This window comes from Sprattus sprattus (assembly GCF_963457725.1).
Source record: "Sprattus sprattus genome assembly, chromosome: 1".
Taxonomy (NCBI): Eukaryota; Metazoa; Chordata; class Actinopteri; order Clupeiformes; family Clupeidae; genus Sprattus; species Sprattus sprattus.
The window spans coordinates 52,279,617-52,305,604 of NC_137920.1; the positions used below are offsets into that span (position 1 = coordinate 52,279,617).

General features: G+C 41.9%; 1 protein-coding gene across 1 annotated transcript; it reads left to right on the forward strand.

Annotated features, from left to right (window-relative positions):
- The first annotated feature begins 658 nt into the window (after window positions 1–658).
- On the forward strand, window positions 659–24,831 carry c2cd2l (c2cd2 like). Its single transcript, XM_080851990.1, has 15 exons — window positions 659–827; window positions 1,519–1,944; window positions 16,609–16,704; window positions 16,816–16,935; window positions 17,357–17,467; window positions 17,929–18,042; window positions 18,205–18,304; window positions 18,568–18,700; window positions 19,024–19,088; window positions 19,297–19,418; window positions 19,701–19,872; window positions 20,268–20,372; window positions 20,562–20,695; window positions 22,443–22,680; window positions 22,975–24,831. Exons 1-15 carry the CDS (start codon window positions 792–794, stop codon window positions 23,223–23,225), a joined length of 2,223 nt encoding a protein of 740 aa, XP_080708116.1. The 5' UTR covers window positions 659–791; the 3' UTR covers window positions 23,226–24,831.
- The last annotated feature ends 1,157 nt before the right edge of the window (window positions 24,832–25,988 follow it).

Consider the following 25,988-nt stretch of genomic DNA (forward strand, 5'->3'; position numbering starts at 1 on the left):
TGATAATGTTTATTGTATCAATGATAATTGAGTTTTCTTCGGCCAAACAAGTTTTATTTGTTTGGAATTTGTAGAAAAGTTGACTTTTAATACCCATTCAAGAGCATGAATGAACGATAGATCCTCTGGCCTTCGCACTTTGCACACTCACACAAAAGAAGTTCCCACTGGAAATTACCGAAAAGTCAGTTTCAAAGTCAGTTTCAGTTTCATTACAAAGATGTAATCTTTCAAACACAAAATACATTACCTATTTAAACCATAGAAACTGATAATACACTAGTATAGTAAAGCATAGTTAAAGTAAACAATAGTTTGGTATAGTAAAAATATAGTCTTTAGTCGTAGATAAAATATCGGGCATAAACTACAAAAGGCTACGGTTGTACTCCATGTGAGAGGAGTAATGAGTTGCATGTCTCTTTAAAAGCGTATGTTGCTGTTTGTTACGTTTTGACAGTTTTGTTCCTGCGCAGTATCAACTTTGTTCAGGGGCGAAGGTGGGAGGGAGGGGGAATAGAATCGGAGTCCGGAGACTGCTGTGTACTATATACATGGGCAACCATCCGATAACAGACATGTGTTTTCGCTGGCAATTACATTCAAATCGATTTACGATAGTATGCTTTTCTAACGCACTACAGTTTCTAGCCGAAGATGCAAGGGAACGATGAAGACACGCAACCTTATTTTGATTATGGTCATAATGTAGCCATGGAGCTATTTGTCTAGGGCTAACCTAACAGGCTACACTTTACCTACGTCTTGGTGTCGATTCCTTCACTGACTTCATGCTTGACGACGAGCCAGACCTTTCCCCCCAAACGGTACAGTAATTGATACAGTATTTCCTCATTACCAAATGTTTGCTGATTGCTGATATTTTCACAATCACACGGGTCATTTAAGTAGGCTACGTATCGTAATATGCAACACCAGTAGCCCAATGAATGGGCAAATAGTGAAAGAAGCAGCTGGCGCAGCAATTACATAAATGCCATCTACGTATTCAAGACATCTGCGTAAAAAAATATTTCAGCCAAATCATGTCGACGTGCTCAAGTAACCTAGCCTCATTTGTCTTTTTTAAAGTGGTAATGTGAGAAAATAAATCTGAAGTAAATTACGATTCTGAGATGTGGAATAAGCATATTCACATTAAAATGCGAACGAGGTGAAGGTTAGCCTTAGTGGGGTAAGCCCCTGACAGCACCCTTCACCGTAAAATATGAAACTGATAGCAAAAGGTTTGCCTTTGGGGTGGGAGTCAGTTAGAAGTACCCTGAAGAACTAAAAAACTAAACCATATGCAAAGCAACAACCCCCTTGTTGTGTATCTTTAACATTAATTTGACAATTAACCTCAAATTATAATTCTACATCGCTTCAGATGTATTTGGGTTGACCTCTGTATGTTTCAATTATACATTATGGACATTTCATTCATATTGAAGTGCTGAATCCTATTTGCACATCAGTCATTTACACACACATCAACTTGTCAACTTGTTTTTATAGGATCCAGGCCAGAATGGGGGATCACTGCCGGTGCAAGATGAGACCCCCATGAGCTCTGGGATGATGGATGGTCAGGACTGGAGCTGGCTGCTCCTGGTGTCGCTGTTCCTGGTCTCCCTGCTGGTCGTGCTGACCTGGCTGGTGCAGTACTCTCTGGCCATACTTCGTCCGAGGAGGTTGGGGTCTGGAACCCAGAGCAGATCGGAGACCCACTGGCAGCTGCCACTAAACCTGACGCACCAGACCCTGACGGGGGGCGTGTGGGGATCCCTCCAGAGGCTGAGGTTCGGCCGGGGAGGTAGAGGCAGCGAGACCGAGGCAGGGGTCAAGGGCCTCCTGGCCTCACTCTTCTCCTTCAAGTCATTCAGGGAACACTGGCAGAGAGCTTGGGTTCAAGCCCTTAACGAACAAGCCAGCAGACAAGGGGTAAGTTTGAGTCAGTAATATCATTTATTTCCACTCATGCTGTTAACTGCTCTCATATAATGACCCTGAATTACTCTAAAATCCTCTGAGGAAGTTACCATGGATACCAGTGTAGTAGTTGATGAGATCATTGAAGCATGCTCAGGAGCTCCTGAATCAAAACCTGAACAGAATATGGCTCAAGTAAATCTTTTGGTTAGGAAGGTAAATCAAAATGAAATTATATATTATTTGCGTACAGGCATGCGAGAGGCAAATCAGTCATCAGAATGGCTTAGCATTTGCCTATATTTGTAAAGGGTTACATGTTTTATGTAGATGTGTTCCCAAGTGTGTGTAGGCACAGTGCTTTAGACCCGGCCATCCATCAGTGAGAGTGTGGGAGTGGAGAGTCACGAGTGGAGGGACTGAGACAGCCTTGTGTAACTCCTCTCTTTGTCAACATATGAACACGGTTAGACCAGTTAGTTAGATTCCCATTTTCAGTAACACCAGTCTGTTTGTTTGTGGGTACGTGTATGCCGCAAGCCATGTATTGTCAAATATACTTTCATGTTGTGTGGTGAGGACTCCACCCATACCCTTCATCCACCCTTAGTTCCTTGTACTTGAATCCTCAGCGTTTTGTTCATGTATTCTACCTGAGATATTTATCACGACCGACACCTCATAGGTGCTCTGTATATAGGCCATTTGAAATGCATTGGTGTGTGAGATAGGAGGATCTGTGTGTGTGATGTGCCACATGCCCTATTTAACCTTTGAGGTTTGATCTGCGTGGGTGTGCGAGCTGCCTACTGAGAGAGGGCCCTGTCGACTCCAAATGAAAGAGCTTGGGATGCTCCCCTCAGGAGTGAGATAGGTGTGCCTTCGTGTGTGTGTCATTTATGGGCTCTGTGAGCACAGACATCACACACCTCGTCCGAAGCAGGGCCCTTTGTACTTAGGAGTGAGTATGCATACAACACAGTTGCATTAGTTACAGCTCGATTTTGTGAAGTAAACATACGATTGGCTGTGGTTTTCTATTTATTGTGTAAATAACAACATAAATAACAATACATGTTGTATTTGTTCATGCCTGTAGTTTGTAATTATTGAGTGCTCCTCTTTGAGGCTTTCAGCTTATTGTGGTGTGTGCGTCGTGGCTAATATTGTAAGTGTGTGGTGCAGTTCGAAATTGGCCCAGTAGACCCCTTTGCAGACAGGCCGTGTGCCAAGTCTTGCGTCAGTTTGTCTCCAGGCTTCGCCAGGCTCCCAAACATTGGGCCATACACGCACTTGTCGGCTGTCTCCCCACTCATATATAGTACTTATAAGGGGAGTGTGGGTGTAGTGTGCCGGAGAACAAGAGGACGTATCTTATCTCCCATTGATTCTCTGGTTGCCTGACTTTCTTGATCCGCATGGAGGCAGGGAATAATAGTGCTTTCTGACCGGGTGATTTATGGTGTGCTGCTTTGTGAAGTGTGCTGTCCTCAAAGGGTGCTCAAACTGCTCTGAAAGATTTGAGCGCAGTCTTAAGGGTTTCACTGACATTTTCCATGGGGTGATGAGCGGAGGGGGTTAAGGCTCAGCTTTATTGAATAATGGCGGATATTACTAATTTATGGGTACCTGGCATTCCCCTAAGCTAGTTCAATCAACCTTTTAACTTCAGGAGCAATTTTTTTTTTGTCTCAATTTAATTCAAGTTCAATGACCTAGATTTAGCTCAGCTAGTCAAGAAGGCTCAAAGCGCTGTTACATAATATGTTGCTCAAATTCCCCCCTGGTTAGCGACTACACCCGGATTCAGCAAACGATTTAGACACAAAAAGCTGTTTGCTGGCCTGCTGTTTAATAGGAGGAGTGGATTGCTTCCAAATGCCAGGACAGCAGCTAATGTTGTAATTCTGCTCATGCCCTTTATCACAAAGGATCTGCAGCGTGGGCTGGCTGTCGCTCAGATCTCTACAGTCAGGGCTTTTTTTGCTCTCTTAACTAATGAATGTTTCCTTTTTTTAACCATCAGATCCTGCTTATATGCTCTCTATTAGAAACCAGGAATAGTGTTTGAAGTGAGGTAAATGATGACGTCAGAGTTGAAATGCGAGGCTTAGTTTGAGCAGCTTGTAAGCAAGGATGAAATGAATATGTCTGGTATGGAGCCAGATTACTTTTTCTGGAAAGGAATGCGAGACTCAGAAGACTTTGCCTTCTTTTAATGACTGGAATTATAACTAGTGCTATTATAATAATTGCTGTCATATTCACTGCTGCCAGTATTGATCAGATCAATTAAGCTCAAATTAAGGTTCACTTTTCTCATGCTGTGGTTTAGTGTCCGGGGAAATAATGAAGGAATTCTGTAGATGGGAACAGTTCTCACGTGTCTCTTGTCCTCCTTTGGAAAAAGAACAGATTGTTTTCACTCTTTCTCTCTTTGCAGTGCAGGGTTACTTAATGCCACTCCACCAGTGGCGCTCAAATACCTGACAGGAAAAACCTGCTGATTGAGTTGCACCCGTTTGCCCCCGCCTGTATGCAAACTGAGGTCACGAGCGAAAGTGATCCCTCAAATTAGACACTGTACCTTTAAACTTAGGCACTTGCCTGTTGTTGTGGCTAAATGAAAACGGACACCATAGCAGCAGCCCTAAGTCATGGCAACCACCTCTCATATTGGTCTCTCTAACTGTACTCAATACTTAGCATAGAGTTACACAGAAGTGGTTTTAAGAGGGAGAGAATGCAACCAAAAGTATGGAAGGGAAATGATAGAGACTTGGGCTTACTTTCTCCTCTCAGTATGTCCAATCATCCGGCTGTTGTCAAGGTAACATGTGGACAAAGACGGTTCTTTTTCTTTTAATGTGCATAGTGCAATTATCTTGTCCTCTTGAAAAAAGGAGAGATGAATCACACTTTGAGCAGAATGTAGCAGTGCCTCAATGCTTATCAGTACAGTCACAGCAGTTATGCGCGCTACAACATCCCCCTCCTCATAGTTGATTGTAGAGGGGGCTTACTCTTTCATAGCATGGCTTTCATGATGTTTGGGAGATGTTTGCACTCATTTTGTCGAGAAGAGAGAGGACACAGTCAGGGAACGAGAAAGACAGAAAAAGCCATCATGTCTTCATGCTGCCGGCTAAAACCCTGTCTACCCAATCATCCTAGACATGACCACTGTGAAGATATTAGCTCTGACAGCTACAGGAGGTCAAGCCGTCACAGACGGTACTGGACTGGACTGTGTGTGTGTGTGTGTCTGCATGTATGTATATGTGTGTGTGTGTGTGTATGTGTGTGCGCACACATGCGTGTACAAAAAAGAAAGTATGGTTGCAAAAGAGCCAGATTACCGATGGCCATGACACAGCTGTCTGTCAGAGATCGTTTGGGGAACGCACCAGATGCCCTCCTCTCCTCGCTTTATGCGTGGAGCAGTGGGTTCAGCCATACAGCCACTCATCTGAAGACTTCAAAATTAAAAAACAAACCAAAAAAATTGTGGAAGACAGTTCATCTTCTCTGCTTAATTCCTAAATCTTAAATCAGATTACTGGTATGATGGCAATGAGAAGGATTAGTACTTTAAATGTTAGAGGGTGAAAGTGAGATGGATAGAGAGACAAAAGTGAGTGTGAGAGAGAGAGAGAGGGAGGGATGGAGAGAGAGAAAGAAAAAACAATAAGCAGTCTCTTTGTACTTCTACTATCTTAAGCCTCATAGGCACAGGCATCCATCTTTGAATTAACTTGTTTTTTAGAGTGAACTCTTTTGAGCTGTTGGGTCAATGAGACCCAAGCTTGCCATTAGATACGTTTTTATTTTCTTTCTGTTTTATGGTCATTTGGTTTCTTGATCACACTTGGATACTGCAGAGGTGGACAAGTGTGGCCCACCATAAGAGATGGTATGGTACATGTGGTATGACTGTGGTCCACACTGTATGTGTTAGAGGGCTCAACCCCTGGCTCCAAATCTATGGTGTGAGGGGTCGCTAAGAAGCTTTCCCCTCTCTCCACCTCTATCTCTCCCCCTCCTCCACTCTCTCCCTCTATATCGCTGTAATCCAGGGATTTGGCAGAGGGGATCTGCACAGCTGGTCATATGTGATGATGTCATCAGAAGGACGTCCTCTGAGAACGTTTATACACAGCCGTCGGCGCACAAACACGCATATACACACACTCACACACACTCACACACACACACACACACACACTCAAACACACACTCACACACACTTGCGTATACTCACGTACACTCACATACACACACACTCACATACACACACACACACTCATACAGTATACAGCCGCGGAAAAAATTAAGAGACCACTTCAAAATTATCAGTTTCTCTGGTTTTACTATTTATTGGTATGTGTTAAAGTAAAATGTACATTTTTGTTTTATTCTATAACCTACTGGCAACATTCCTACCAAATTTCAAATAAAAATATTGTCATTTAGATCATTTATTTGCAGAAAAATGACAATTGGTCAAAATAGCAAAAAAGATGCAGTGTCTTCAGATCTCGAATAATGCAAAGAAAACAAGCTCATATTCATTTTTAAACTACACAATACTAATGCTTTAACTTAGGAAGAGTTCAGAAATCAATATTTGGTGGAATAACCTTGATTTAAAATCACAACTTTCATGTGTCTTGGCATGCTCTCCACCAGTCTTTCACATTGCCGTTGGGTGACTTTATGCTACTCCTGGCGCAAGAATTCAAGCAGCTCGGCTTCTTTTCATGGCTTGTGACCATCCATCTTCCTCTTGATCACATTTCAGAGTTTTTTTTATGGGATTCAGGTCTCGAAATTGGGCTGGCCATGACAGGGTCCTGATCTGGTGATACTCCATCCACACCTTTACTGGCCTGGCTGTGTGGCATGGAGCATTACCCTGCTGGAAAAAACACTTCTCAGAGTTGGGGAACATTGTCAGAGCAAAAGGAAGCAAGTTTTTCTTCCGGGACAACGTTGTACTTTGCCTGGCTGAGGTTTGTAAAAGACCATAAGGATTGAACCAAAGCAGACTGGAGGGTCTCCTAGTTCGTCTTCTCTGATGAGTCCAATTTCACAGTAGGTGCAAGACTCTGTGGCTTGTAGGCCTCTCCAGGTCTCCGTCTAACCATCAGACGACCATGTGTTGGGCAAAGCTGAAAATTGGACTCATCAGAGAAGACGAACTAGGAGACCCTCCAGTCCGCTTTGGTTCAATCCTTATGGTCTTTTACAAACCTCAGCCAGGCAAAGTACAACGTTGTCCCGGAAGAAAAACTTGCTTCCTTTTGCTCTGACAATGTTCCCCAACTCTGAGAAGTGTTTTTTCCAGCAGGGCAATGCTCCATGCCACACAGCCAGGCCAGTAAAGGTGTGGATGGAGTATCACCAGATCAGGACCCTGTCATGGCCAGCCCAATTTCGAGACCTGAATCCCATAAAAAAAACTCTGAAATGTGATCAAGAGGAAGCTGGATGGTCACAAGCCATGTAAAGAAGCCGAGCTGCTTGAATTCTTGCGCCAGGAGTAGCATAAAGTCACCCAACAGCAATGTGAAAGACTGGTGGAGAGCATGCCAAGACACATGAAAGTTGTGATTTTAAATCAAGGTTATTCCACCAAATATTGATTTCTGAACTCTTCCTAAGTTAAAGCATTAGTATTGTGTAGTTTAAAAATGAATATGAGCTTGTTTTCTTTGCATTATTCGAGATCTGAAGACACTGCATCTTTTTCGCTATTTTGACCAATTGTCATTTTTCTGCAAATAAATGATCTAAATGACAATATTTTTATTTGATATTTGGTAGGAATGTTGCCAGTAGGTTATAGAATAAAACAAAAATGTACATTTTACTTTAACACATACCAATAAATAGTAAAACCAGAGAAACTGATAATTTTGAAGTGGTCTCTTAATTTTTTCCGCGGCTGTATATTACAATACCTAATCTAGCTGCCTTCATATTCTTATGGCTTTCACTAAACTATACACCCCCTGTGCCTCTAGAACGTTCTTGACCTTAATTACCAACCAAAGTTTCAGGAAACTCTGGCTTTTATGTGTGGAAGAATCGTGGGCAATGTCAACATAATTGGACACAAAATGGCATTTGGATATACACCTGACAGATGGATCCAAGCCGTCACAGACATACATACAGACAGACACACACACGAACACACACACGCCCACGCCCACGCCCACGCGCGCACACACACACGCACACGCACACGCGCGCACACGCACACCAGACGCACATGCACACGCACACACACACGCACGCACACACACGCGCATACACACACACACACACGCACACACACACACACACACACACACACACACACACACACACACACACACACACACACACACACACACACACACACACACACTTTTGTGGTGCACAGTAATTCCCTGGACTGAAATACACAGAGGCTTACATATGTTGTTCCAGTCCAAGAGACATTCTGAAGGCAATTTAAGTCCACCTGATGCAGATAGTGCTGGCCATTACCTATGTAATGCAGGCTTCCATTCTCATGTTCACATGGATAAGGCAGCAATATCTTTTCAACAGTTACAATCATATTGAAATCTTTCATATCTGTGTGTGTATATTTCCAGCCTATTTAAAACGAGAAAAAAAAATGCAGTTTCATCCCTGTCTGTATTATCACTTGATTACAAGACCTGATGGACCTGATCACAGCAGTCACCTGACCTTCAAAAGACATGATGGTTTGGCTGTGGAAAAACACTGGGGGATTCTGCTTCATGTAGCACCACGTATGTGGTATGTTGTCTGACGTTGAGAATGTCTGTCCTCACATGAACAGGAACAAAATCATCATGGACAGGGCATAAATGGCATATTTTATCACCTACATGGCTTTGTCAGACAGATAAGGCTGTCTGGTGTTTGTTGCTGTTTTGTTGTCTGTCAGACGGGTACTATAGGAACTGTGGAATGACGCTGCCCACTCCCATGTGCCTGAATGGCTGTGTTCTACCTCGAACCTAGATCTGCTGGGGCCGATATAGAGTCGGGTATTTGATTGTCTTTTCTAGGGATGCACCGATACCACTTTTTTACAAACCGATACGAGTACGAGTATTTTTATTTGTGTACTTGCCGATACCGAGTACCGATACCGATACTTCCGAGATTTGGTTTCCATGAAAGATTTTATTTTATCATCTGCAGGTTATGTCAAGCCTATAGTACAACATTAACAGAAGGCTATCCCAAGCCAAAAATAAACAGAGCTTTCTGGTTTAAACAAAAAAAAAGAGTCAATATCATCACATTAGACAAAATGTAAATATAGACAGATGGCAATTTAATTTGCTGCATAGTTAACAAGTCTGCTTAACAAAAAGTGAACAGAACTATCCTGAATAAGAACATGAGTACAGTTTAGTTACAGAAGGATCAACAACTCTCTTCCTCCCCTTCTCTCTCTCTCTCTCTGTCTGTGTGCGTGCGCGTTTTTTTCTTTTGAAAGACGTCAGTAAAGATTGGTTGCTTTGGTCTCTTGCACCACTGGCATGAGTGAACTTTGTGTGCTTAGCACTATGGTGCGTCTTCAGATGTTTAATCAAATTGCTTGTGTCAAACGAAGTACTTTCCTTTCCGCCCCTCGACACTGTAACAGTGCAGATCTTACACTGTGCCTTACTCCTGTCATAATTTATCTTAAAATGAGTCAAAATCGCCGTTAAGGCAGCACAACGGTATAGCGATTTCTTACTAGAGTTTAATGTTGACAATGAACTGGGCTACGTTCTTGCAGCCAAATTGACACTTGCCTGATGTTTGACTGTGTTAGGGAAGTTGTTTGCAACCTAGCCAACATAGCTATCACAATAACATTGCAAATAAGTTAACGCAAGAGCACTTAATATTAGCATCAGGCGGAAAAACGAAAAAAAACCCCGTAATACTAGCATCAATGTCCAAGAGTGTTAAAACAACCTTGCTGACATCGCTAACGGGATGTCTTGCTAGCGGCTACTTGCTAGCGGGTGTTTATGACAAACTAGCAAGTCAACAAGATTCCTGAAACACAAGACAAGGCAGACGTCCTCTTTTACCCTCACATGTCCTCCTTTCGAGACCTAAATGCGTCCGGGTAAAGAGGAGAAAACAAATACATTCCCGTCCCCGTCAATCAACCGTAGCAAATGGCAATAATATGTTTTAGGCGCAGCGTCGCTAAAGACAGTAGGCTAGCCCCTACACTTTGCCTATGTAACAGCAGTTCTAAGTTAACTGCAAAACATAAAATAGCCGAAGATAGCACTTACCTTTACTGGAGGTCGTACGTGTTAAGTTTAAAATCTCTAGCGAAACTGTTAGCTTACGCAAGCCACCTCCACACATCGTATCCAAGCTGTTATTGAATTGATTTAACACTCTAAGGTCCAAGGCCTTTTAGACTTTTCTAAGTTGTCTGACATGCCTTGATGTTTTTGTACATTTTGCTTAACTAAAAACATTGATGCACAAATGGAATAAATGATTCTATTCTAGAAGACCTCAGCAATAATATTAGAAAAGGGTTCAATGTTTCCGTGGTTGTTCTTTTTATGTCTCTAAGACGAAAACTCAAAAATAAAAATATCCCGGACGAGGGATATAGACCTGCAAGTTCAACCTCAACTTATCTGTCTGCGGCCTCTATGCAACTCTACACCTGGCAGGCTTAGGGCTCAAATACACATACGCGTCTTTTTTCAGGCGTAGACGCTCAGTAACGCCTTGGCAAAGTGCGGCGGCCAAAACAGAAGCGGTGCGCTTCCCTGCCTTGCGCTGGAAAGTTGAGAATAGTTCAACTTTTAAGCGCACCTAAAAAACGCTTCAAAGACGCAACGCGTGGTGGAGAAGGGGCACACACGGTAAACGCGCCGTGCCATAGGAATCAATGCATTTGCTCGCGTCCCGTTTAAAAAACCCGCTTATGTGTATTTGAGCCCATAGACAGTAGAGGAGAAGAAAACACACGCGTTAAGACGCAACACTGGGTATCGGTTTTTGGTATCGGTAATTTAAAACGAGTACGAGTACGAGTATTTTAACGAAGTATCGACCCGATACCCGATACTGGTATCGGTGCATCCCTAGTCTTTTCTCACTTTTAGCATCACAGCTTGAAAGCCTCATAGCTCTGCTGATCTATATTCTCTCAGCCCCAGACAAATTAATCTGGCTTTTAATACGACTCAGTCTGTCACACGAAAGTAGCCCACAGTGTGAAATACCATCACCAGTTTTGGGAGTGCCAGATATTTGAGTCACAGGTATCCCTTCAGTCGCCTGAGTCTGGCACTGAGAGATATTATGGATTTCTTGGCGCAGCTCCATTTGTTCTGCAGTTGCAGCTGTTCTCCATTTGTCCTCTTTTGGGGCCAGAACAGTGGATATTTTCAGCGGTTGTCAGCACCATGTGTACTGCCCCAAGGGGCGTTGGGAAGCAGCGTTGGCTCAGGAGGCTGTCAGCTGCAGTTAGGGGAGGATATTTATGGTTGGTCTGAATGCTGGTGAGTGTTTGTGAAGAGGCCAGAGGGGGAGCCGTCCCACTGACTCAGACGTAGTAAAGGACATCAGCTGTAAACCCAGCAGCACACTCACACACACACACACACACACACACACACACACACACACACACACACACACACACACACACACACACACACACACACACACACACACACACAGACACACACACACACACACAGAAACATACATACATACACACACAAACACATACACACATGCACACACATGTCCCAACATACAGAGTTACACGCATTATAGTTATAGTTCCAATTTAAATGTGAATCGTTCCATACAAAGAATGACATTATTAACACTATCCACACAGGTAGGATCTAGGTGTGATTTTGATTGTGTTGTGAAGCACATCATCCTGAACTGGACTTGAACCTGTGGCCACAGGCATGGAGTGAACATGCTAGAGAAGAATGCTAGCGTCAGTCGCTAGCATGTCATGTAAGGCGGTGGGGAGTGAAGTTCAGTTATATACTCAGTGGAATAGTTGTGGAGCCACTGCACCCGTTGGCCTCCGTGACAGAGGCAATAAGTGATTCAGTGGGAAGTACTGTGGAGCACACAGCCTGGAGTTGGCCCATTCATTGTGTTTGTATGGAGGTGATAATGAAATCAGGCTTGCTGATACTTGAGGTCATGCTAGTCTCTAGGTTGTCTTCAGTGGTTAGATCAAAGGGCTTCATCGTCGGATGGTACCGTATGTGATGCATTGGTCACACAGTGGACACAGACTGTCTGGTCATAGCATTTTCAATTTGTCAGCGGCATCTTTACTTTCTCCTCCTACAGACGTCAAACATCAAAACCCAGAGATGTACAAAGGTTGCTATATCATGAGCCAAAACAAAGGCCACTGGAAAATATGTATTATATATTTATTTTTTATATATATTCTCACTACATCTTTATGTCTTTATGTGATTTTATGACTTGTAAATATATGGGCCATTCTACCGAATTCGTGTAATATGCAGTCCCTCAACAATAAAATCTATTTACAAAACAATTAGGTATTTAGACATAAATATTAAATTAGAAAATGTTATGGTCTATATAAACTATTAGTAGGGATAGGCGCGCTCTACTTCAAAAAATATATATAAATGCGTTTTCGGGTGCGAGTAAAAGAATGTTAACTATTAGTAGAATAAAGAGAAAAGCTAAAGAGAAAAGCTTGAGAGTGCGGTTTTTATTCTACTAATGGTCTATATAAACCCAATGCATTACATGAGATAGTGATAAGCTAAATATATACAAAATCATCATTTATAGGGTACTTTCTATTGGGAAGTAGCTGTCCCCAACCCTGACATCTAAATTTCAATGCCTTTAAATAACACTTTTCATTTTTTTTTGATTTTTTTCAATGATTTAATTTCAAAGATCTTTATGATTGGGTTGAAACAGAACTTGGAATATTTAGATTTATTGTGGGTTTAATTTTTAAATCAATTTACTATACTCAAAAAATCATGTCCCTAGTTTTCATGTCACTACCGAAACACAAGAGTTTTAGTCCATTGGCTGAGCCTGTGTTTTAGCCACGACTCTGCATTTTTGACCATGCAGTGACACTGCATCTCTGTCCCTCATGGTTGAATGGTAAGTAGCTAAATCCCATAGTTTTTATATAAATGTGTTCCAAAGTCTGAAAATCGACGTGTAACCTTAAGAATTGTCACTACCGAAACGCATGTTTTCTTCAATTAAGTAAACCTTTTGGGGTTTCATGGAAAATCTTATGTTTGTATGTGTGTACACCTCTTCAAAGATGTGTTTGCAAGCCGTGTGCTTGCTAGAATTCTTTATTTATGCTTAAAGTTAGCTAGAATTGTCACTACCGAAACAGTCACTACCGAAACATATGGTAGTGACCAGATGATTTTGGTAGTGACAAAATGAAATGGCAAGTAGTTCAATCCAATAATTTTAAAATAAATGTGTTGTGTGGACTAAAGGGAGGCCCAGAGCACCTTTTGGATGATTTTGGGAGAGAAATGAACATCCATCCAACAGTGCAGTCACTACCGAAACAGTGCAGTCACTACCGAAACAGATAAATTGACCTTGAAAATTTGGTAAAAAATTAATTTCTATGGATTTCATTGTGAAAATCTTCAAGAAATATTTGTAAAAATACTCTTCAGAGAAGGGAAGGAAACACAATCTGAACAGGTCAATCATATAACTTTTTTACTATAGTAAATGTGATGTTTCGGTAGTGGCAATTTTTGGAAGAGGAAAAACATTCCAACACATTCTGAAAACACAATATAAAACTTGACAGTTCTTTTACTAGATATGTGTACTTTAGATATGGTACAATATACATACGGACAAAGTTTTGGGAAAAAACCATACAAAAATTCTAAATATATCCGACATGACTTTGCATCAATTCGGTAGAATGGCCCATATATAATAGAAATACATAAACAAAGATCCCAGTGATACAGTGCAATTAACCTCTTCTCTTGTAACTTTGTTGGTGAAGTGAGAGTAAGTAATATTAGTTACGGTTACCTTATTTGGTGGTTTGGAACTATTATGACTCACCAATCTTTTCTCTTACCCTGTGTTGGGTCAGATCGCCTGTCATCTACGAAAGCATTGTTTTTCTTATAATATGAGTTTACTATGAAAGAAGCTCATATATCCCACAGTGGTGGCATGTATGTTTTTGTCTACCATATCATTAATGAATGAAGATAAAGCCTTCTTCCATAGACATGGAAACACACTTGCACAAACCCATGCATTAGCAAGCGCCATCTCCCATCACACTACTCCCCTCCGGATCTGTGTGTGATGCTGATTGGACTAAGGAGATGAGGACCATATGCCATGACAGTAGGGGATGTGTGTCACCCCCTTCCTTCTCTCTTGTGTAGCTCAGGGTCTAAGCCTACACTGAGCTAAAGCTGCCCACTGAAGAAGGCCAAGTAATTGTCTGGTGCGGTTAAAAGAGTTGCGGAGGTTAATTGTGCTTTGTTTAACACTAAATGCACACTCTAAACGTACTTACTGCGTGTAACGCAAATTTGTAGCGTTGCAGGACCTTACAGAAATGAATAACTGCTGTAGTTGATTACCGTTTGATTGAACTGGCCCACTGGGCTCAAACCAATTGTGTTTGTGTTCACTCGTTTTAGTTTTTTTTACTTTAAGTATTTGGAGATGCATGGAATAGGCTAGCTAATTTCATGTTACCGCCTTCAAAGTATTGCCCACTCTCTGTGATGACACCTTACCTTGTAAATCACTGTTTACACATGTATACGGTGACCGGCGTTAAGTTTCACTGCCATGTGATGTACACGTCAAAACAGTGTATCAGTAGTGCAATAATCACTAGAGGAGTGGATCAGCATCTTCAAAAGCTGGATAACAGTAAGAGAATTCCTCAACACCTGTGCCCTGATCTTCTTATGTATGATTACCTGCACCGCTGCTAATGAGGATAACGGGAGTTTGATGAAGTCCTTGATGAAATGAAATGACAGCCTGTTTTATGTTTGACATCTCTCTCCACACAGAGCCTAGCCATGACTACTATCATGTCAGATACAGTGCCCTCCATAAATATTGGCACCCCTAGTGAATATGAGCTAAACAGGCTATACAAAAATATGTCTTTGCTGTTAATCCTCTTGGTTTTTCACTCAAAATATTCACAAAAATCTTACCTTTTCATTGAAGTAAAAGTATTGAAAAAAAAAGAACTGTTGACATAAATAAATATTTTCCCCCAAAACATGTGTGCCACAATAATTGCCACCCCTAGAAAAATCTTTAATTAAAATCTAACTGAAGTATATTTCCAGTAATATTTTACATTTTTAAGTTCACCTGTTTGATAAGGAACTCTTATGAGGTCAACCATGACTTCCAGTTCCACTGGCGTACAAATATGAGGTGACACAGGCCAAATTCAATTAGTCATTCATCACTATGGGAAAGACCCAAATAACACAGTGACGATGTGCGACGAAAAGTTGCTGAGCTGTATAAATCAAGAAATGGACACAAGAAAATCTCTAAACAGTTGAAAATACCCATTTCCACTATCATGGAAATAATTAAGAAGTTTAAAGAGACAAGAGATGTTATCAATCAGCCTGGAAGAGGCTGTGAGATAAGCTGTAGCCAAGTCTACAACCGTTGACCTCAGATTCTGAAGGATCTGAAGAGATACTGCATGTAGGAATGGTCTCAGATCCCGTGCCATGTGTTCACTAACCTCATCACGCATTGTAGGAGAAAACTCAGAGCTATTATCTTGGCAAATGGAAGCTGCACAAAACATTACATTAAGGGGTGCCAATAATTGTGGCACACACACATGTTTTGGGGAAAAATATTTATTTAATGTCAATGTTTTTTTTTTTTTTTTTTTTTATAATTTTACTTCAATGAAAAGGTAATATCTTTATGAATATTTTGAGTGAAAAACCAAGAGGATTAACAGCAAAGACATATTTTTTATAGCCTGCTTAGCTCATATTCACTAGGGCTGACAATATTTGTGGAGGACACTGTAGTAGGAATATGTCCTGCACTGTTTTTATAACCATGTGCCTCTCACAGGCAAGCGCATTCATCTCGGTCAGCCTGTCACTGTCATGCTTGGCCCAGAATCTCTAGTTTAGTCGTCCAGTTTGGCGTTGGAAATGCCAAGAACGGGCAAGAACAGCAACGGGCCTGCTGTCATGGCAGGCAGCCATTTTTGAAGGAACACGAATGATGTCATATCCTCTCTTCTGATTTTTTTTTCACAGCTACACATACTCTGGCCAAAGAGAGCATGTGTTTATTTTCTGGTTTAGTTCATCTGGTTCCGACCGAAATTAAACATACAGAAATTAAAGAGATCAACAAAAAGGGGGAGAAAATCTCAGGATGCAAAAGAAGTACTTTTTTCAAGGGAAATCCTTGAATTTGCGTACAATTGTGAATATGCAAGAACGCAAAATCCTGCAGGGACTGAATGAAGTGAATTAATGAATAAGGTGAATGCTATTATGTTTAATGCAAGAACCATGTTTTCACTGTCTGCATTTGTGTGGGTTCCTCCACCAGAGCTCAATTCAGATCACCTTCAGTGACAGTCTACAGCTCCCGTCCACTGCTTCCATTGATCATGTGACTTGTACAGACCAGTCATCTCGCAGCATGGTGAGTACAGCACACATTTAAAATATGTACTGTTCAATCAGCCCAGTCATCCATCAGAATGCTACTGTATTTCATGTTCCAATTCCCTCTCCCTCCGGCCGATCCATGCAGGTGTTGCACTGCATTTGTTCGGCTGATACCGTCATGTTTCCGGTGACGGTCACTCAGCAGTCACCTGCGGCTGTGTCAATGGACACCTACCAGATAACCATAGAGCCCGCGGATGCTCAGGTATAATACAAATCTTTTGGGATTTGCATTAAGTGGCTTTTCTTGTGTCAGCCTTGGGCTGTAGTCCTTACAAAAGTCATAACAACTACTATGGTATCCATCCCTTAAATCTATTTATAATCTACTAATCAAATAAGTTACAGTCAATCATAGGTATTAACCCAAGAAGTAAGGAGTGCTTTAGTAGTTTAGTTGATTTAAAAGTACTAAAGCATATTATTTTAGTGAATTTACTACCACTAGTACATACTACAATCCAGAGTTAGATGCTATTGTAAAGTTAGGTCTTTATCAGCAAACCCTCAGATGGATTTGAAACTTAAGACATTAGTTAAATATGACACAGTGATATGACTTACCCTCTATCACTGAATACACACCCACAGCTTTGAAATGTTAACATTATCTTTGCTGCCTCTAGTTGGTGGTCTCATTGGACGAGGTGGAGGAGGAGGGGCTCCTAGTGTCCTGGACATTTTCCCAGCAGCCTCAGCTCTCGGTCCGTGTGTCGTCGCTGAAGCTCCAGAGAGAGGTGAGTGAGGACTCGCTGCACTGCGTCAAGCACATTCAACAGGTCCCCTCCTTCAGTACACACGCTGTAAATTAGTATGATGGCTGGTGTTACACACATGCGGAGAGGATTCGCTGCTCTGCGTCAAGCACCTTGCCACAGGTCCCCTCCTTCAGTACACACACTGTAAATTAGCATGATGGCTGGTGTTACACACAAACAGGGAGGATTCAAGCACCTTCCCACAGGTCCCATCCTTTAGTACACACGATGTTAAAGTACCATGATGGCTGGTGTAACCCACATGTGGTTTTATAGCCATCAAATATTGAAAAGGGAACTTTCGTTTTATGATGTACCATAGGATTGCCATTCACATACAACCTTCCCTAGGTGCTGCAGCGATAACATACACTTGTAACACTGATTCATTGGCAGGCCGGTTGGTCTCTCGTGTTTGATCGCTCTTGTGTTTGGTCAAGGGCTCTGACCCGGAGGTGGACCTGGACATGATCAGGGACCTGGTGGAGGACACCTTGTACAGCACACAGCCAGCCATGATCCTCAACCTGAGGGCATGCGTGTCCAGCCCAGCGGTAAGAAGTCCCCCCCCACCCCCCTTGCCCCAGTCAAAACTCAACACTTTCAGGGGTTATTCCACTTCCACCAATTGATACTTCAACAATGAAATCATTTAATTTCATACTTGATTTAATTATAGAGTAATTTACCTTAATGTTTGTGTCTCGTGCACACAGTTCCCCAGAGATAAGCTGTTGACTGGGCCCAACTCTCTATCGCCGGGACAACCAGCAAGACTCTTGGTCCGTCAGCTCAAAGCAACCGGCGTCAGAAAAGGTTAGTGTGTCTAAGCCGTCTGTTAAAGCCCGCTGCTGGGAACATAGCCAGCAGGTTGCACTGGGATAGGATTTAAAATCTACTGATTACACATACGTTACACAAGAGCATTCGCTTTGTTCAATGTTGACTGTGTAATAAACGTCAATCATGATTCCAGCCAAGGACTGGTTTGGATACACAGATAAGCCCTGTGTTGTTGGCTGCTGTTCACACAGTTTAATAAACCATAAGGTGAGACGCTACTTGCTTTGTTTTCCCAGTGGAGCCGTCGTGTTTAGGGGAGCTGTGCTGTGCCCTGGGCCTGGACGCTCCTGTCCTGGAGAGGAGGACCGGTCTCCTGACTCCCTCCTTGAGCAGTGGAGCCACACTTGACTGGAGTGAAGACATTATCCTGTAAGAGATCCCAGTGTGTGCTCTTCGTGTAAAAGCAGCTTTGCGGTTATGAACTTGTAAACATGCTGTGCATTTTAGGCAACCGTATTTTGCGTTTTTGACCACACGCAGATCCACCACCATATTACCTCACCTCAGCAAGGCCCAGGGTTAAGTCATTTACTTAGATCATGATGTTTAGGATTATAGCCAAACACTTGAATAATCACACTCTCTCATTGGCTTTCTAGCCTACATTACCCACGCAGTGACATTACCTCATATGCTGTAATGGCCTGTTATAGTTCGGCAGCCTAATATAATGCTTTTACTGCTCTTACCAGGGACTTGCGCCCAGACACTAAAGAGCTCCGGATAAGACTGCTGGAGCGAAGCAGGATGGGAGAATGTGAGTCATCTTCTGTGATGGAGTAGCCGAATCCCCCGTAAACACATAGTGTTTCTGAGTTGTTTTGTTTTTTTACATTTTGCAAAGATAAAAACAAATCTCCTCTGGAGGCCCTACTCTCTGAGATATTATGAAAGGCTTTTGTTGTTCATAGTAATTTAAGTGTTGGACTGCGTGGTAGAGCCTTATCTTGTCTGTTTGCTGGCAGACTTGTCCCTCGGTCAGACCTCCCTGCTGCTGGATGTCCCCGGCAAGAGTCCCTCAGGCCAGCACGTCCTCTCCGTCAGTCCAGGCCAGGGGTTGTCATCCACGGCCTCCGTCACCTTTGAGGTGAGAACTTACATTTCACACAAACCCAGGAGTACCGTAAAAGGACAGTGGAACTGTACATGAGAGAGCCCAGATTGAATTGCTTCATATGGCACACTGCATGAATAGGGGTCAAGGGCGTGTGCTGTACTTTTCCTAAACCACTGAGGATTTCCCTGGGCTTATGCAAAGGAAAGGCTATGACTGAAAGTCATGTGTATCAGTTTCACTGGACAGCCCAGCTTACCCTTTGTCCTGAAGTGGTACTGTTTGTAAATTCCCCCTTGTGGATTTCCCCTGCAGTTGCAGTACTTGGTGGCATCAGACCCTCGCTCTAGTCATAACGCCACACCACTCCGCTCCTCACACACCCCCACCAAGAAGGTAGATGTGGACCGCACCATCATGCCGGATGGCACCATCGTCACCACTGTCACCACCATTCAGACAAGACCCAAGTTGGACCGCAAACTCGGTGAGGCCCTGCTGTCAGGTTCCTTCGCTCGTCACTCTTTTCTTTTCAAAACAGGCAGTGCACTTTACCAGTGTCAAATCCTGATAGAGAACGTTGCCTATCAATATCGGATGGTGTCATGGCTTCTACCAGCAGTTGGATCACTTACTTGTGGGGATAAAGCATGAAAGAGGGCATGCACAGTTCACTAACTTATAAACAATGACACACAAGTGCCTTCTTGAAACTACTAAAACTAATGAAAGAGAGTGAGTAATTTGCCCTTCATTATCCCACTCCAGAACACCATAGCGTCCATTCTCAGTCAGTCACGTAGTCTAAAGCACCCAGCCTTCACATTGAAACATTGCAGTTATAAATTTCAGTCATAAATTCCGTCTCCTTTCCTCTCAAAGGAGACTCCCCTTCAAGATCTCCATCCAAGGTTGAGGTGACGGAGAAAGGGCCGACCGTGCTCATGGATGTCCCTGGGGGAGCCAGTGGGAGCTCCACACCAAGCAGTGAGTCCTGTCAAAATATGGTCGTCAGCTTCATTTGGTTGTAATTATTTAATTTTAGTATGAGTATGCATTCAGTTCATTTTACTATTTACTATCTCCTTTGTACGTCACTTTAGATAAAAGTGTCGGCTAAATGACTAAATATAAATGTACGTTGTGTGTGTGTGTGTATGTGCGTGTGTGTCTAAGCTGAGAGTTCCCTGTCTAACGGGCTGGATCCCGTTGCTGACACAGCTATTCGGCAGCTGACTGAGTCATCAAGCAAAGTGGCTAAGAAGACCCCCACTAAAAGGAGCACGCTTATTATCTCTGGTGTCTCCAAGGTTAGTGTCAGCAAGATTCACTGCCAGGCCACAGAGTGATTCATCATGGTTAAGTTAACAGTAGTAGCATCTAATGAATATGCCATGAAACTACCACATTAATAACTTACAAAACAAACTGTTCATACTCTATCTATATTCTATATTCCATATTCTATTTTATTAGTGTGTGTTTTTGTGTTATTTCTGAATGTGCATTTAAAGTGTGACTTTCCGAAATCTCTCAGAGTGTAGTATTTCCTTTCACGTCCATCAAAACCTGATTCCACTGTAGGATGAAACTACAGAGCAGACATGAACTGGTTAGGATAGTTCCAGCCGTCAATGTCTTAACAGGTCTGAGGTTAGATCTAAACATGTAGTGTTTCTTGGCCAAGGAATGATTGAATAATGAATGATGGTCATCAATTATCGAATAGGAACTGGAATGGGCAATTGAGAACCGTTTCAGACAAAGGGTGAGTGAAACTTAATTAGCCAAAGAAGCACAGCGTCAGTTACACCTTCCTCTGAGCAGAAGCCTGTGAATAGGACAACTGGCTAGTCAGCTGTAGTTGATGGCTGTACTCAAGAAGGCAGTTTGAGGAGGAAATTGAAGAGTCAGGATTCAGCTAGAGTTCAGTTAGCAATCTGTACAGGATGGCTAGCTATATGTTCAGACACTCAGTGGGATGGATAGCAGGAATGAGCACAGTAAGAATGTTCTGCTCTATCACAACATACCTCCAGCAATAGTCTGTGATATTTTTCTGTACTAATGAACTCCTTCAAGTAAGACTGAAATCACCATTTTTTTTTTGTCCTGCAAGATTCATTTAGCTATTGAGTCGTAGTTGTGAAAACAGACATAATTATTCTACTCCTTAAGTAAAAAGCCTTACAGGCAATGGTGGAAACTAAGTCATTACATTAACTCATTAAGTAACTCATTACATCAAGTATTGTACTTAGAAGTAGAATTTTGATTTCAGAGGGAAATATTTCTACTCCACTTCATTTATTCGACGGCTTTAGTTACTAGTCACTTTTAGGGTTAAGATTTTACTAAATGGATAATATAACAAGTTTTTAAAATACAGCCCATTGTTAAAGAATAGACCAGCGGTTTCCAACCTTTATTGCTTCTCTATAGATGTTCAAATGATCCAATTTCTCACCCAAAGTCAGATTAGAGTAAAAGGTCCAGTATCAACTCTTTGTTGTTTCTTTTCTCCTGTCCCATCACCTCACAACCGATATATCTGGTGCCCCAGTATATGAAACTAAATAGAAAGTAGTTCAAAGTAGCTCCACCTCCAACAGCTACAACAGTAACATGCTGCTTACACACTGATGATTCAGTATTAATGCAATGATGTAATATATAATAATATATCAATCAGAGGGACTAAACCAGCACTTTGATACTTCAACTACATTTTTGCTGCTAATTCCTGTATGTACTTGTATGTATTTTTACCTAAGACTTTAACCTGTTATGGATGTATTTTACATTGCTGTATTGTTACGTTTACTTAAGTAAAGGATCTGAATACTTCTTCTACCACTGTTTATGAGAGATGAAGGGCTAATTTGAATAAGAATGCTCTTGGCTGCGTTGATGAAGTGTCCTTAATCCGATAATGCGATATCTACTATCAGAGAAGAAAGGCTGGTTTGAGGGATAGTATCATGTCATGATTATTCACATCATGAATGTTGTTAATCTGTTTTTTTTAATCAGCTATCCTGCTGTGTCGTTACTCAGGTCCCCATCTCAGAGGATGACTCAGCGTTGTCTGTGGGCTACGCCGCAGCTATGGACGCTGCCCTCCAGGGGGAGCACTCTCCCGGTGGCACCTCCAACCACTACGGGGCCACGCCACATCCAGACGGGGATGAGACGACGCCATCGGACGTGTCCGAGCGACCGTCTGTGGATGATGTTGAGTCTGAGACCGGTTCCACCGGAGCCCTGGAAACACGCAGTCTCAAAGACCACAAAGGTGAGTCAGCACAACCCCAAGGGATGCCATGTGTTCTCCTATGCATGCAGAACAACTGTTTCTAGGTTTTATGTCGCCAAAGATGTAACGTTTATAGTGCTTAATAATATAATAATGCAAGATTATGCAGAAGAGAAAAGCCCTGTGTTAGCATTGTTTGAATTTTTTTATCAGATGGAGCTAGGATGCTTTTGAGCGGTTCTTTAGAATGACCACTCAGATTGGTAGCTACATTAAGGATTAGTATAGCTGTAACTGCAGTATTGTTTTACACATCTGTACCCTTTGTTCTAGTGGGCTTCCTCCGCAGTGGCAGCAAGCTCTTATTCCGTCGCAGGAATCGACAGAAGGACCCCACCTTCAGCCAGTCCCACGAAGACGTTTCCAATCTGGGCAACGATTCCACGTCCTCCAGCTCCGCCAGCGTGCGGAAGAAGTCCGGAAGCTTCTCGCGTCGCCTCATCAAACGCTTCTCCTTCCGTTCGTCCAGGTCAAAGGGCAAAGCCAGCGCCACCAACGGAGGGGCCGGCGTGGCGGATACCTAAGGATCTGCCCCCGGATGAGGGGATGCCTGCAGCCAGTGCTCAGGACGGAGTCCCACCCTCATAGGGAGAAAAGGGAAGCATGGGTCTGTATGGGTTCAGGCACTAGTGAGAAAGACAAGCGTGATGTCACATTTTGCGTCAGCGCAATGTGGTCTTTAAAAGGCATGATGAGAAGTTTCTAGGATTTCCTTTCCCTCCACTGTGGACTGCCTTTATCAAAACGGGCATGGGACTGGTTGCCTTTTAGGATAGCCCACCTGTAATTTCGCAGTCCCTCTATTAATAGAACATCACTAAATGTTGAGGAAGCAAATGATCTTTGAGAGACATATTGATTGTTGTGTCCAGTTTATTGAGATAATAAACGGTTTATGAAGAGTCAAAGCAACAATGTGGACCTTAAGGGAAACTTCTGTGGACATGAGTGGTTAAACTAGTGTACAGTCTGCTAAGCACAAGGGAGAAATAGAAGGACTTGAGAATGATTTACCGCCTTCTGTGTGTGTTTGATGTTATTTATTTGAGAAATTGCACTTTGGACTTTGAATTGTTTACAACACTAGAGAGCTTATAGATTTTATTATTTTGTATTGTTTACTATCGCAAAAAGACTAAATGATTACCGTTTACCAAATCTTTGGTTTCCAACCCCAGTGTGCTCATTTGCTGTTCTACGGTAGATTTCATTAGCTATTCTACTGAACAAATATCCAGCCTTTGAATGAACTAGAGATGATATTGCTGGTTTTCTTTGTGGCTTATGAACACTGTCTTGGATAATGTGGTTTCTGTTTGTCAAAAAACAACACAAGTACATACAAATCCCTTATATGTTTGTGTGTTTGTATTTAGGTTGTAAAGAAATTGGTTAGAGTTCACAGGGAAATATTTAAGTAAAACTAAGTATGAAGTATATTTAATCTTGTTTTTTTTATTCATATAAATAAGAATACCATTAAATCATCTTGTCAACCTGAAAGTAACATTCAAGGGTGATATAAATACAAACTCAACCCAGAATCAGTGGAAACTATTTGTTGTGGTTGTTGTGAAATATTTTAAAGAATGTTTTATGGTAGCCATGTTTTTTTTCTTACCTTTAGAATAACCGTACATAAAAAATACATAGGTTTTAAAATGTCCATTGCCGTTGACCATCATATCGCAATAACCTTCCAGTTCTCAGTGCATGCACGACACAACTTTTCACACACCTGTACATAAATGTATTTGAAAATAATTATGTCCTGCTATATTTAGGATGGGGTTGTTGTTTTTCTTTGTAGGACTAAGTGGGGACAATAACAAGAAGTCCTTAACAGAACTTACAATTGTAACAACCTGTTGGTCACCCTTGAATTGCCCTTCCCCATCTACACCCCCTGGGATGCAGGAGTTCCATTGTTGTACTTAGGGACTGTATTGAGCTGATGGTGTGTTTGCCAACTGTTGAAGTGATGTCTGAGGTCTTGCATGACTACTGTGCTTGGATTTGGATATCTTGCACAGACTTTGCTCTTTAAAAAATGTGGATCTTAAATGAAATATGGAAAGCTGATTGATAAATAACCCTCTAAAACAATTCATGCTCTGAACGTTAGTGAAGGAAGCCAAATTAGACTGCAGAGAGCTATTGCCCAGCTAAATGTCGATACTTTATTTTACAATGTGGTCATTTTGATGTTTAATTTATTGAAAATAAATTATTTTTTAAAAACTCATGAAATGGTTTAGGCAAAATGTCTGCCCTCTGTGATCTGATATAATGTCATACGTGTTGACTCATTCAGTGTTTTACTTATCTTCTGTCCAAAAGTGTATTTAATGGCATACTGTAAACGGCTTTGATACAGGACAAAGACACACACACACACACACACACACACACACACACACACACACACACACACACACACACACACACACACACTCAAATGCCAAGCACTTGCCTTGCAAGTTCTATGGACACAATAGTAGTTGTGCAATGCATTACAGAGTGATTCAATGGCTGACAAAACCAAATCGTGAGGCTTGTATAGATGAGCCTGCAACGTGTTTTGTATCCACCAGGGGGAAGTATTACATTGTAGCGTTAAACGTCACGATGGCTGTATACCCATAGACATATACAGCCGCGGAAAAAATTAAGAGACCACTTCAAAATTATCAGTTTCTCTGGTTTTACTATTTATTGGTATGTGTTAAAGTAAAATGTACATTTTTGTTTTATTCTATAACCTACTGGCAACATTCCTACCAAATTTCAAATAAAAATATTGTCATTTAGATCATTTATTTGCAGAAAAATGACAATTGGTCAAAATAGCAAAAAAGAGGCAGTGTCTTCAGATCTCGAATAATGCAAAGAAAACAAGCTCATATTCATTTTTAAACTACACAATACTAATGCTTTAACTTAGGAAGAGTTCAGAAATCAATATTTGGTGGAATAACCTTGATTTAAAATCACAACTTTCATGTGTCTTGGCATGCTCTCCACCAGTCTTTCACATTGCCGTTGGGTGACTTTATGCTACTCCTGGCGCAAGAATTCAAGCAGCTCGGCTTCTTTTCATGGCTTGTGACCATCCATCTTTCTCTTGATCACATTTCAGAGTTTTTTTTATGGGATTCAGGTCTCGAAATTGGGCTGGCCATGACAGGGTCCTGATCTGGTGATACTCCATCCACACCTTTACCGGCCTGGCTGTGTGGCATGGAGCATTGCCCTGCTGGAAAAAACACTTCTCAGAGTTGGGGAAC